We start from the raw sequence: 14422 nt of genomic DNA, 5'->3' as shown, positions 1-14422 counted from the left end.
AACTTACAGCAGAAATCAAAATCACTTCTGCTTACTGGCTAGCTCCCCAACTTCTGCTCAGTTAGCTTTCTTATACAGTCCAAGATGCCTTGCACAGGGGATGATACCACCCACAGTGGGCTGGGCCCCCTCCTGCATCAATTAGTAATCAAGAAAACGCCACCCTAGCCTGCCCACAGGTCAGTCCGATGAAGGCAATCCCTCAGCTGAAACTCACGCAGTAATTCTAGGCCATGCCAAGTTGACAACAGAAGCTAACTAGGAGAGGTCCTATACCCAAGATATCCCCGTATAGTGCAAACATTCCAATATAAAAAAAAAAAAAAAAAATCCCAAATCCAAAGCACTTAGATAAAGGCACAAGTCTCATCAAATTGATGAAGACTCAGAACAGTACCCACAGAGATGTCCCAATAACTGCAGGCACGTAGAGATCACTTAGGGACACAATGAATTTGTCAGGGGGGGTTAAAAAAATATGTTTTTAATTGGACTCCACACTTACCACAAAAATAAATTCCAAGTAAGCTGGAGATGAATGAGAAAACAAATCTATAAAACTTCTGTGAGGAAGTTTGAGGGGGCCACACCTGTCATCCCTGCCCTCAGGAGGCTGTAGTACAAAGACTGTTGTGAGTTCAAGGCCAGCCAGGGCTATGCAGGGAGTTCCAGGTCGGCCTGGACTGTGGCATGTGTACCTGCTTCAAGAAAGAGAGAGAGAGACAGGGGGAAGGAATGTCTGTCTGGCCACAGCAAAAGCAGCTTTAGTATCTTTATGTAGTGAATCAAACTTAATAAAAACTTCTTCCTAAGCACTCACTGTTTCCAGTGAGCATAGAAAACACATGCTAGCCAGGCACGCCTTTAATCCTAGCACTCAGCGGGCAGGGGCAGGTGAATCTCTGTGAGTTCGAGGCCAGCCTGGGCTACAGGGCGATTTCCAGGACAGGCACCAAAACTACACAGAGAAACCCTGTCTCAAAAAAACCAAAAGAAAAAAGAAAGAAAATGCATGCTAATGGTTGAAACCCTCCTCCACAAAAGCCAGCAACAATAACAGGAAAAGAAGTCCTTTAAGACCCTTACAAACCTAAGTCTGTAACAGCTGGGGACATTTTCCTCGGCTGTTCTGAGCAGAGACCACTTAGACAGGAGGACGCTCACAGCCAGTACAAAGTATAAGAGTTTTTTGCAGCCAACCTCTCAAGGGCATCTCTGGAAGACTGTGTTCCATCATGTGCATCCTTAACCACGACTCAGCTGGTTTGGGGGCAGCTGAGGCCAAACACACCTCTTTTCTGGCTTTATTTTTGTTTCCTTTTGTTTTGGTGGAGACATGGTATTACTACATAGCCCAGGCTAGCCTCTTGCTCACAATCTTCCTGCTGCCTCAGTTTTCTCAATGCTGGGATTCTGAACCTGCACTAATCTACCCCAAAACTCACATGACCCTTCACTGAAACAGATCAAGCCCACGTTAGGGGTACAGGAGGAGGAAACACAGATGTTCCATTTTGTCTCTCCCTCGCCACAAGGTCAAAAGGTTCCTCGATCATGGCCTGGCACTGTAAATGTTAACGATTCCTCCTGGACACCAAGAGCATCCTCAAAATCTAGAACCGAAACCTCAGATTCCTCCATTGTCGTCCAACTACTAGGACAGAGACAATGTCAACAGTCATTCTGACACAGCTACCGCCACCACACGAATCAAATCATGAAGTGTTCTGTGAGCTAGCAACGTGGCTGAAAAATGGCTTTTTAGCGTATGTTGATTTTTAAGAAATCAAAGACCGAGAGGGTGTGGAAGGAATGTGTGCATCTCTGCCCTCTGACCTGGTGTGTGGTGTGGTACGCCTGTTTTCTGCGAGATTCTTCTCTTCTCTGCATATGCTTTTTCCTTTTCCCGGCAGGCAGCTTCTCTCTGGGTTCACAGCATCCTCTTTAGGTCAGGTTTAGTGGAGTGGGTTTAGACAATGCTCCCGTATCAGCTCTTAACTCAGATGACCCTGGGACTCATCACCCTGAGTCCTTTCTCTGGCATTCGTCTTTTGTGTGGTGGTAACAGTGGTGGGCTTTTCCTGTCCAGGGAGTGCCTCCATCTATTTCCTCATGCTCCTGTAAAGATTCCCAGCATTCCTGCTTGGGAATCCTGCAGAACAGTAGGGTTGGCTCCCACAGCAGAGCTGGTAAGGACTGTGAGACTGTGGGCAACAGGGATGTTCACAGGATGGCTACTCCAGAGGGCTTTTCTTCCCTTAGACCCTTCCAAGGAATCACAATGCCAAGTGAGCATGATCTGTCATGAGAGGTCTCTTTATATGGATCCTGAAACATCCAACGTCCCCGGATGCCACTCTGAATGATGATCCAGATGGCTAAGCAAGTCTCTGAACATTGATTCGCATCATTTTGAGGGCTTCTTCTTATGCTCCTAAAGGTTGTCTTAAGGGTTTACTGGGCTTAACCATGCACGATTCATGCGTGCGTGCGTGCGTGTGTGTGTGTGTGTGTGCGTGTGTGCGTGCGTGTGTGTGTTACAGGAGGAGGTGAGCTGTAACCAAACTCCAGGAGCAATCAGGTTTTTTGGCCTTTGTCTCTAGGCATCCACTCATTTGCTACACACTCTTGCTTTCAAACATGACAAAAGAAAAAAAAGCCACATAATTTTAGGAATAAATCTGATCTCCTTTGATGCCTAAAAGCTCAAGCATGAAAAATATTTGGGTGTCATTTGTTATGTCCCAGTTATGGCTTCCTGGAACCATTTCATAGATTGGCCCATAGAAGCTGGACCGCACACTATGCTTTGAAACACTAAATTAACTCATCTCTGGCTACAATCATAAACTACAAAACATGTGCTTAAAAGCCAGAGGTTTTCTAGGGCCCGCAAGATGTCTCATCTGATAAAGGCACTTTCACCAAAGCCAAGTTCATTCCCTGGGACCCACATGGCAGAAGAGAACCAGGTCCTGCAAGCCATCCTCTGGCATGTCTGTACCCCAATCCCACACACAGTGAGCAAACAAACACAGGAGAAAATGAGAAGACATTTAAAGCATCTGTTTTCTTACACTTCGAAATGCAAGTGGAAAAAGGGATGAAATCATTGATACTTTTGAGAGTCTCCCAGGCTAGCCTCAATTCTCAGTATAGCTAAAGATGACTTTAAGCTTCTGATTGTTCAGTATCTGCTGGACAATTTGAGTTGTTAGGATTAAAATCATGAACAACTACCCCTAGATTTTTTTTTTTTTTTTGGTGCTAAAGATCAAACTTGAGATTTTCTATATAGTAGGTAAGTTCTCTACCATCTAAGCTTCATCTCCAATGTCAATAGTTTAGATAATCTTAACCTTTTCATTATATATATATACACACACATATATAATATATATATATATTGATATTGATATTCTTGTTACCTGCCCACACAAGATACTTTCCTTATACTTTTATAATTCATTGGCAAACACAGTACGCTTTTAGAATATCCACAGCGCTTTAACACACATCCTATAGGACATTTGCTGAAGCATTATTTCCTCCATTTGCTATAAGATTTGTGACTAGCTGTGACTCCCCGGATCCTTAAAACAAAACAAAACAAACCTGCTCAAAGTCCACACACTTCTTAACAAATTCTGTGTATTAGCTTGTTTGTAGACATGGTTGTTTTTTTTTTAAATCATAACTTAATTATTTCCAAAGGCCTACACATGCTATAAGGTATCTATCAGTCTAATCAAATTCTCAAATAGTCTGAATGTGTAAATAGCCCTTGTTACTAGTTCATCTTGGAGGAGGAAGGTAGGACGAGGACATATGTAAGGGAATTTTTAACATTCTGGCATTTGATAACAAGCACAAAAACTTCACCTCTTTCACGTCCATAAAGTTACATTAATTTATCTTTGGCGTCATAAAAATTTATTAGTCTGCATTTGGAGTGGGGTAAGGGCAATGAAGTAGTTACAAGGGAGGTGGAAACGAAGGTCAATAAGGGAGACATGCAGTGAGCTTTATTATTTGACTCCGAATCTGGAAATGAGAAAATGCTGAACTCCTTAGCTTCATAAACTGGACATAGGAAACTGGTCAGGCAGAGGTGGGGGGGGGGTACATGAAAGACTGAGGACCTGCCAAAGCAAATGAGTGGGTTTTGGTTTGTTTGTTTGTTTGTTTGTTTGTTTGTTTGTTTGTTTTCCTATCTGGCTTTGCTAAGGATCTGCAGACCTTTGGAATATAATTATTTGGAAGCCTTGCATTCCACCAGTTTACCATTAAATGTAGATAAAGCAAAGTAGCAGCCGTTACATCAAATTCCACAAATAACAAGGGTCAGTGCAAATCTGTAAACAGGCCAAAAGGTGCCACAGGCCATATAGTAAAGTTTTCTAATCTCATGACCTAGAGATCGTGAGAGGCTGGTAACCAGTGAACCTAAAGGTATCCATCCTCACCTGAGTCCATGGTGATTATTTTCTAAAACTGTCTTGTGGAGGTTGTGTTCCTTGGTGTTTGGGGTTTTGTCTAAGTTTGGGCATCTTTCTTCCCCATTGTGAGAATGTTTATGTCTGAGGAGGGCCACTTGCTTCTTGAATTTCAGGAACTACAGAACACAGCAGCCTCCGAGGGCCAGGTGGTGGTCCTGGAGTGCCGAGTCAGGGGAGCACCCCCGATGCAGGTCCAGTGGTTCCGGCAAGGCAGTGAAATCCAAGACTCTCCAGACTTCAGGATTCTCCAGAAAAGTAAGAAGTCGCGTCCATTCTCCCAAAGTTCAGTTTGGTGTTCTCTGGTTTCACAAGAACTAAAAAGGACTTCTTAGATGGGCTTGCTTTGTATTTTCCAAATGGGATGAGACTCAATAGTCCATAATGGGCAGGGTGTAAATTAATCTGTGTAACTCGGCCCTCTCTTTCCCTTCCCCTTTCTCACAACTCCTTGTAAAGGCAGGACCAAAGGGACCTCTGTGAGGGCTCAGCTACAGATGAAAACGCTAATGTGAATGTCGCTTTTCTAGCTTCAGCCTTCTGTATCCACTGCATTCTACAACTACAGCGTTGGTCACTCCATGCTGGTATTACGCTCTTTATCAACTGGGGTGCCTGAAAGAAAATGCCTACTTCTTTAAGAGAAGGCCTTCAAACTGCTCCTTCATTGTATGGCAGGACACAGCCTTCATTAAAGGCGCCTGGGAGTAGACCACTCTTTCTTGCCTAAGATGTTTGTAGAATTGGCAGTTAATGCTGGAATTTGCCCCACAACCCCTTCCAAAATGCTACTTGTGAAATATACAAAAGAATTGGTCTCTACCTCTTTTTTATGGAGGAAAAAAAAAAACAGCAGCCCCTTTGAAGTGGATGAAATCTATAGATCTTTCCTTTAGAACAAAATTCCCACATACTCGCATAAGTGGACAGATCATTTTAAGAGGCTCACAAGGAAGAAGCCTGTCTGGAACTACGTTGTCTTACACTTCCCGGTGCACAGTGTTTCTGGATTATGGGCATGTAAACTGAGTGGCTGCTGCCTTAACTCTGTCCCTATACAGAGGGAGTCCTCACCATTTCTGCACACACGGCCTAGCCAACGTGATGGGAGCCAAGCGGTGGGTTAATTCTCCCCAAACCCTGTTCTAATACTTGTTCCTTTTTTTCCCTTTTCTCATGCTAACAGAACCTAGATCAACAGCTGAACCCGGTAAGCATTTTCTCCTGTTGGGGGTCATGTATCTTTGGGGTTTCAGTAGGTCTTTGTTTCTGTTTGAAAGCCACACACCACACAGAATGATGTTTTTGCAATCCCTTAGAAACATGAGACCGTCTTCAAAACAATGTCTTCTTTATCATGGGGTCTGTGCGCTGCGGTCCTCATCATCTTTATTAGTAAAACATGCTGTTCAGACAAGAGAGCTGGGCTGTGTGATTTAAGACTTTTTCAAATACAATGTTTTGTACTCAGAAGGCTAACTAGACTCATGACCCAAAAGAAAACCCTTCTAAAATTCCAGTAGAAAAGAGAAATTGGTTGCAGATTTTTGCTGACCAAAGCCCACTGTAAGACAGTCCACAGCTTAAAAAACGTGCCTGAGAACCCAAAAACAGGACAGAGAGAGAGCCCAAAGACAGGACAGAGAGAGAGCCCAAAGACAGGACAGAGAGAGAGCCCAAAGACAGGACAGAGAGGGAGAGAGCCCACAGACATGACATGTGAGCCCTCAGGCATCAGTCATCTGCGAGCTAGAGCTATAAACTTTTACTGTTCCACAAACTTGAAGAAAGTCACTGTGCCCTGGGATCTCTGTTCATTACCAGATCATCTGACCTCACCCAAGTGCTCTGTGATCCAGGAGTGTGGGGGCTGACTGTTCCTCTGCCTTTGACCTCTTGTATATTTATGAGTCCCCATGAACCCAAAAAATTATGTGTCCAGGTATTTCATAGTAGGTCCCCCACCCCCACCTCAAGTGTGTTTTCATTTGTATTTTTCCCATCAGAAAAGACACAGTCCCGCTATTTCTTCACAGAGGTTAGAAAAACATGGCATTTTCCTGTTTCTGCTGTTTATGCTTCTGCTGCAGCGGCAAGCAGATCCTGCCAAATGTGCCTTGGGAGCCAAGGTCCTGCCCTGACCCTTGCCTGGGAATTTGAAGGTCCCTGTTAGCTCCAGCAGGTCATGGTACTGTGCTCTGCCCCTGAGCCTGTCACATCTGAATATCAGGTCATTAAAAGCAGAGTACTCTCTTATTAGGACTCAAAGTTGAAAGGATGCTTCTTAACATCCTTTGGGGATGACTGGAATTGATCTAGTGGCTTCTGAGTTACAACTAGAGCATGCCACCCCATTCATTGTAAGAGTCACCACATCAAAAACTGTGGTCACTTTCCAGGCTGTGGAGACAGGCCGCTTTATGTTTTGTTTGTGACATGTCTTTGTATACAATTGAATAATGCTAGGTCCCCTGTGTATGGAACATCTGAGGATAAATCTTTTGTATGAGCTCAAATTGGAAATCCTATAGGTAGCAAGGGTGCATCTTTTCATTTACTGTTTCAAAGAGTAGCAGGTAGATAGATGATAGACAGGTAGGTATATTTTTATAAAGGACAAACTGAATATTTATCTTGGTCACCATGTATAACATAAGCAAATGATCTCTTTCAATGGTATAACAAAACAAATAACACTAAAATCTTAGGCCAAAAATTTTAAAATTGGGATGGGTTTATGTTTATTTTGGTATTGCACTTTATACTTGGGGCAATATATGCAACTTTCTCCATTGTCCTTATCCACTGAGGTTGATGATAATTTATCAGATGTCTCTCCTATAAGCAAGGCCAGAAAATCATCAGTTAGCTACCATCTTAACTTTCAAAGTATTGGTTTGCAATTGCATGGTTTAGTTTTGAGGATGTGTGTGTTTGCTCACTGGAAACATTCAGAGTAAGACTGGGAGATGAAGTGCCTGCTGTGATAACGTGAGGGCTTGAGACCTAACCGCCCTGAATCCATACAAAAAGAAAAGGCCAGGCATGGTGACTGTAACTCCAGTGATGGGCAGAGCAGAAGAACATGGATTCCTGAACCTCATTGGTCGACTCGCCTAGGCAAGTCCATGAGATTTATATTCAGTGAGAGAGCCTATTTTAAAAAGTAAAGGTAGATAGAGAGAGGACTCGGTGAGCCTGGCTTGGCTCCTAGAAATCACATGGTGGCTCATAACCAGTTGTAACTTTAATTCCAGGAGATACAATGCCCTCTTCTGGCCTCCACGGTCATTTCACACACATGGTGCCCTTACAGCAAGCAGAACATTAATATATATAAAATTAAGATAAGTAAATCTTAAAAAAAAAAAACCTAAACAAAGGAATAGCCCCCACTCCTGCCTCCATCTCCCCCATTCCTGCTGTATACAGTCTTTGTGTTCCTGTTACAGCTTGCTTTGCATTTCCAAACATACGCTTGATCATGAATTACTCCATAAACTTTGTTCTGGGTGCCCCAGACCTGTCGAATTCACTTAAATGTCTTTTGGGTGCGCACACACAGAGATGTCAGGGCTGAAAGTTGAAGGCATGGAAGGCACTCCTCTTCAGCAATACACCCTAGCAGTGTCTACAAGACTCTCCCGACCATGTTTGCTGAATGTCCTTCTTTTTCTCTTCCCTTTAATTATATCTGCAAGTATTTTAAGAGAACAGGACCCCCTCCCCACCCCCTGCATCACAACCATAATAACAGCATCTGGTAAAAGCAAGTATACCTTGGCAGAGAAATATTTAAAGAAAATCTGTCACTATAAGAAAATAAAGAAGTCAGGAACTATTAAAAAGAAGACAAACTTCTCCTAGCCTCTGATACTTCCGCCATCATCTTATTTACCACAGCTACAGAGTCCTCCCTTTTGTTTTTCCAATGGGGCATTTAATATGTTCCACTTTGGGAAGTCCACACTAAGTAATTAATGATTTTAAGTAAAATCCATGGTCGTTTTTAAACAAAAAGAAGAATTAACACAAGAGTCACACACTATTCACATGACTGCTTGTGTGAGGTGGGAGGAATATAAACTAGAACAAGCCTATTTTAAAGCATTTTGTATTGAAATGAAGTAGAGTGAGCCTAACAAAACTGTGTGATTTATTTCCTACTTTCTAAATGTTTCCCTTGTGTTGACCTTGAAATTTCCATATCAAGGGAGTGCGTGTGTGTGTGTGTGTGTGTGTGTGTGTGTGTGTCTGTGTCTGTGTCTGTGTGTGTGTTTAAGAGAGTGTGTTTGTGTGTGTGTGTGTGTAAGTGAAAGAGAGACTCTGCATCTGCAAGTGTGTGTGATTGTGTATAAATGTGTGTAGGTATAGGTGTAAGAGAGTATATATGAGTGAGTGTGTGTGTGTGTGTGTGTGTGTGTGTGTGTGTGTGTTTTCAAAACTACTTACTTCTCTGAAATGACCTGACTTATTACTAGATCTAAGCAGCCACTGGTATGTTCATCTTCATAGAATGAATGTAGGGATGTAGGGGCCGGCTTCTGTGATATCTGAATGTTAACCACTATATAAGCAGAAACAGGAAAACGCACATGCCTAGAGTACATTGAGGCAAGAGATAAGTTTTATAGGACTCGGTGAGTGCTGTTTTCCAAATGCTAAAACATAAATAGCTTTTGAAATTTGGGACAATATTTAAACAGATTTTATTGCTCTCTCTCCTCTTCCTCTGGCATAGTTGCTCTTTCCTGGTCGCTCGTCTGTTCCTCTCTGTCTGCATCCTTCCTTCCCCCCTTTCTCTTTCTCCATCAACTCCCCCATTCTTCTTATCTATTCTTCCTCTTCCCCCTCCTTGTTATGGATGGGTAAGATGCTTTCAGGCTCTAAAAATAAAGTGGAAATTCCCTAGGATCTAGATACGGGCCCATTAGGATTAGATATTTAGATAAAGAAGGAACTCGCTGATTCCTTCCCTCTGTGCATTTATGCAACTGGAGCAGGTTTTTCCTGTCACTGCTGTGCTGTGTCTGTCTGATGTGTTTTACACGCCCCTCTCTGTCTAGACAGGAGTCAGCTTCATCACAAATCTTTTCAGACTGTTTTGTGAATTAATAGCGAGTCAGCTTACTTAAGAACAACATTGGTTTGTCATACTACCTGCCTGGCCCCCTTTTTTGACATTCTGACTCTACCCTGATTGAATCCTTCAAAGACTAATCCACTGTAAGAGGATGAAGACTCATTCACAGATGTTAATACTCGGGCTGTTACTCAGCTGTCTGGAAAGAGCCACAGACTGCCTTGAATTGTTCCTATAGCATTGTCCAGTGGTCTAGTGGCATTCGAAATCAAAGCCACAAAAAAGTAAGTTGGGAAACACATGCAGACACACACACACACACACACACACACACACAACACACACACACACACACAGAGACAGACAGACAGACAGACAGACAGACAGAAACAGAGAGATCACACATGGTGTCTCTTACTTTCTTTTAAAAGATTTATGCGTTTGTGTGTCTATGTATATGTATGTACACATGTGTGTAGGTACCTCAGGAGTTCGGAAGAGACCATAGGATCCCCTGGAGGTATAGTATCAGGCTGTTGTGAGCTGTCTGATGTGGGTGTTAGGAGCTGAACCCCTGTCCTCTGTAAGAGAAGCATAGCCTCTTAACCACTGAAATTATCTCTCTAGCCCCCTTTTTAAAAAATAAGGCTTATTATCCCTCTTTCCAGTATAACTCTTCACTTAGCAATGTAACCTATCCTAGATCTTTGTCCACATCAATATAATTCTGTGTGCTTCATAATGTGGGGGAACTCCGCTAGCTGAATGTCCTAAGGGCTGAGTTGTGAACAGGCAGCTATGTCGATGCTTACTCTGGAACCAGTGGGTGGTACTCACTTGAGATTTAAGTTTAAGAAGCTGTGTAGGACAAAACTAGCCTGAATGCAGCCTGTGTTTCCCTTCCTATATGACAGGGCACCTGTAGTCAGAAAACTTCCCGTGTCCCAGCCTGCTGGTTGGGACAAATCTCTCCCACTTGCATCCCCCAAGTAAACACACAGAGGCTTATTAATTATAACTGCATGGCCATGGCTCAAGCTTTTTGCTAGCTAGCTCTTATATCTTAAATTAGCCCATAACTGTTCATCTATGTATCGCCACAGGTTCCATGGCTTTACCTGCATCCCATTACATGTTGCTCCTTGGGCAGCTCCTGGCATCTAGCCTTCTTCCTATCTCTCTTTGATTTTTCCCACCGGCCTCTAAGCTGCCTTGCCATAGGCCAAATGACTTTATTTATCAACCAATCAGAGCAACACATATTCACAGCATACAGAAAGACATTCCCCCATCAGGTATCCAGGGCGCCTCTCCACACTGACAGAGACGTGTCACAGGTTGGAAACTTTTGACACAAACACTCTGATACATTATGTCTGACAGATATAATGCATCAACCAGCTAAAAGTTTAACACTGGGTCACCATCCTTTTTGTCCTGTGGGACAACACATTTTTGTAACACTAAGTTTTTGATAGGTAAGTGACACCAGAAACAACAAAACAAAACAAAAAACAAGGACTTCTGAAAATCCGTGTGGAAATGAGCTTTACTATATCCAGTCTTACTGCAAAGGGGTTATATAGTTCCCAGTAAATGCTCACACTCGTTAAAATGCAATTGTGGTTATGGAAAAAGAAAGGATGACTTTCCTTTAATGCATAAATGTTTTGCTAACAGTACTTAACTTGTTCTACTGTAAGTTATAAAGTTCTATAGGAATAACCCCCTAACTCATGGAGCTTTTAGGCTCATCTGTTGGCTTAGATGACTGTAAAACTATGCTAAAATACTTAAGGTCTCACAGCCCAAGGCAGTTTACTTTAGTCTTTAAGAGGAAAGGGGAAGGTTGAAGGTACTTTTAAGTATGCACTGAAAAGAAAAACTTTAAAACTGAGCAGTGAGAGTTCTAGGCCAACCTGAATTACATGTTTCTAAAGAAATTAAGAATGAAAGAAGAGGGGCCGGGTGGTGCACGCTTTAATCCAGCACTCGGAGCAGAGGTAGGCGATCTTGTGAGTTGAGGCCAGCCTGGCACAAGTGAGTAGGAAAGGCACAAAGCTACACAAAAACCCTGGAAAAAAAAAAAAAAAAAAAAAAAAAAAGAAAGAAAGAAGAAAGGAGAGGAAGGAGGGAGGAAGGAAGAAGGAAGGAAGGAAGGAAGAAGGAAGGAAGGAAGGAAGGAAGGAAGGGGTTGAGGAAGTGGCTCATTCATAAAGTGCCGCTGTGCTGCCCAAGCCTGAAGACCTGAGTTTGGATTCCTAAAACCCACATAAACAAGACAGGCATCATGGTGCACCTGCTACCCTGATACCAGGAATGGAGAGAGGGATAAATCCTTAGGGCTCATTGGCCAGCCAGCCTAGCCAAATGGATGTGCTTCAGATTGAATGAGAGACTGTGTTTAAAAAAATCAAGATTACCTGGGCAGTGGTGGCGCACGCCTTTAATCCCAGCACTCGGGAGGCAGAGGCAGGCGGATCTCTGTGAGTTCGAGGCCAGCCTGGTCTCCAAAGCAGTTCCAGGAAAGGCACAAAGCTACACAGAGAAACACTGTCTCGAAAAACAAAACAAACAAACAAAAAAACAAATCAAGATAAAGCACTATTAAACAAAGACTGGGCATTGCTCTCTGGCCTCCAAATATAAATGCAGGAGAAGGCGAAAGGGGGGTGGAGAAAGGGAAGGAGGGAGGGGGAGGAAGGAAGGAGGTAAGACTTCAACCCTTTCTTATAGTCACCTTCTAGAATGTTCACTTGTGGACTTTGCCTTACTTGGCAGAGACTAAAGAACTCTTCTCTGGGCATTTTAAACACCTCAAGAGGAGAAAAAAGTAGACAATGGTTTTGGAGATTTTTCTCCGAAGATACCACCTACATTACACCACAGGGAAAGGGAAAATTTCTAGTCAGCTCAGAACCACTTCAGAAGGCAGAATCGAAGCCTCTGGAGAAGTAGCCCCTCCAAGAGCAACTTGGAGACAGAAGATTTGCCAAGAGAGGAAAATGTAAAATGAAAGAAGCACTTAAAATGTAGCCTTCAAACAGATGATAAAACCAGGGCCTGAGACGAAAACCAAAAGGCTAATTTTTATGAAAGTGGAGAGCATTTTGAAATGAAAAAAAAAAAAAATGGTAGCGTGTATCTCAAATTGTAATTGGTCTTAATAATAAAAACCCGGAGCCAGATATCAGGGTAAATGCTGAAAGATCAGAGAAGGAAAGGAGCAGCCACTAGAGAGACTTCTACCTCTACATAATCCTCAGACCAAAGTGGGCAAGATCCTGTCTCCAGGAATCCTCAGACTGAATGCAATAACTTCCTGTTTCCTCCCACCTTATATTTCTCTCTCCACCCAGACATATCACTTCCTGTCTCCATCTCCCTAGCACTGGGATTAAATGCTTGTGACTCCCCAGTGCTGGGATTAAAGGTGTGAGCCATCACCACCTGGCTCTGTTTCTCTTTTAGACTGGATTAATTTCGTGTAGCCCAGGGTGCCTTGAACTCACAGAGATCTGTCTGCCTCTGCCTCCTGAGTGTTGGGGTTAAAGGTGTGTGCCACCACTGTCTCGCTTCTATGGCTACCTAGTGGCTTAGCTCCACACACCGATCTTCAGGCAAGCTTTATTTGTTAGATCCCAAACAAAATACCACCACAGTAGCATAAACAAAAGTTGAGGGAATGGCCCACAGAGCGCACAGAGAGGAAATCTCACAGCAGGGTAGAAAGGCAGAAAAGGCAGAGATGCTGAAAGAGATGATATGTAATTGAGATTCCAGGAGGAGGAGAAAGGCATTATCAAAGAAGTGATTCAAAAACTTCCCCTGACGCTCCATCAGGGAAGCACTTTCTGCCCACGCCTGGATTTTGGTCTTTAGATTCCCAGCACCCACAGAGCAGCTGGGCTTGGCAGTGCCTGTCTGCAACCCCAAGGCTGGGCAGTAGAGCTAGGTGTGAATCTCTGGGGTTTGTGGGCCAGCCAATCGAGCCAATCAGAGACCTGTAGATTCAATGAAAGACCCTGTCTCACAGAATAAAGTGGAGAGCAACTGAGGAAAATGTCTATTTTCCACCCCTGACCACAACATTCAAAAGCATGTACACACACACATACATACACACACACACACACACACACACACACACACACAAATGCATGTGTGTGTGTGTGTATACAAACGAATCCCCCAAATTTAAAGCCATTCCTTTCTAGATTGAAAATGCACACCAACTGTGCAATATGTGAAACAAATTCAGAGCTGTGCAAATCCCTGGGGAGCTCAGAATATCCAGAATAAGGAAACCCCTGAATGAACACCTTCCCAGGGACCTCAGAGAGGCTCAAGCCTTCTCAGCAGCCACATTAGACACAAAGAGACCGTGAAGCAAAGGCTTCAAATGCAAAATTACCTCAAACTTGGAATTCTCCCCAGATCTCTGGGTCTGTGTAAAGACCTAGTAAAAATATTTCCAGACTCGCAAGGTCTCAGAAGTATTCTTCCACGATCTCGAAGGAGGGTGTTCTCCACCACAACCAGAGAGCTGAACCAGAAAGAGCAAGACGCAGATGTGGAGAACAGGAAGTGGGGATCAAAGGGAACCTCCAGGAGTATACCAGCTGTGCACCAGGGAGGAGGGCAAGTCCCCAGTTGCAGATTGCAGTGTGTAAGGCGGGAGGAAACCCCACTGAGGCTGTCTGCACCAGGAGCTCCCTGCCCTGGTTCCTTCACATCTTTTGCCCAGATGACAGACTGGCTTGATGGCGGAGCCAGTTTAGTTCCCCAGGTTAGCTGTCCTGATCTCTCATCCATAGACCGACACCTGGAGCAGCAACGGAAG

General features: G+C 43.5%; 1 protein-coding gene across 4 annotated transcripts in view; it reads left to right on the top strand.

Annotated features, from left to right (window-relative positions):
- The window catches only part of Palld (palladin, cytoskeletal associated protein), a 413286-nt gene that overhangs the window by 195745 nt on the left and 203119 nt on the right, over positions 1-14422 (top strand). For all 4 annotated transcript variants that reach the window (XM_028881038.2, XM_028881037.2, XM_028881040.2 and 1 more), the window contains exons 7-8: positions 4613-4754; positions 5683-5706. In XM_028881038.2, the coding sequence (XP_028736871.1) occupies positions 4613-4754; positions 5683-5706 (166 nt within the window). The remainder of the gene's footprint in view (positions 1-4612; positions 4755-5682; positions 5707-14422) is intronic.

This window comes from Peromyscus leucopus, chromosome 17 (genome assembly GCF_004664715.2).
Source record: "Peromyscus leucopus breed LL Stock chromosome 17, UCI_PerLeu_2.1, whole genome shotgun sequence".
NCBI classification, from domain to species: domain Eukaryota; kingdom Metazoa; phylum Chordata; class Mammalia; order Rodentia; family Cricetidae; genus Peromyscus; species Peromyscus leucopus.
The sequence above is the reverse complement of the archived record's forward strand: the minus strand, read 5'-3'. Positions and strand labels throughout refer to the sequence as shown.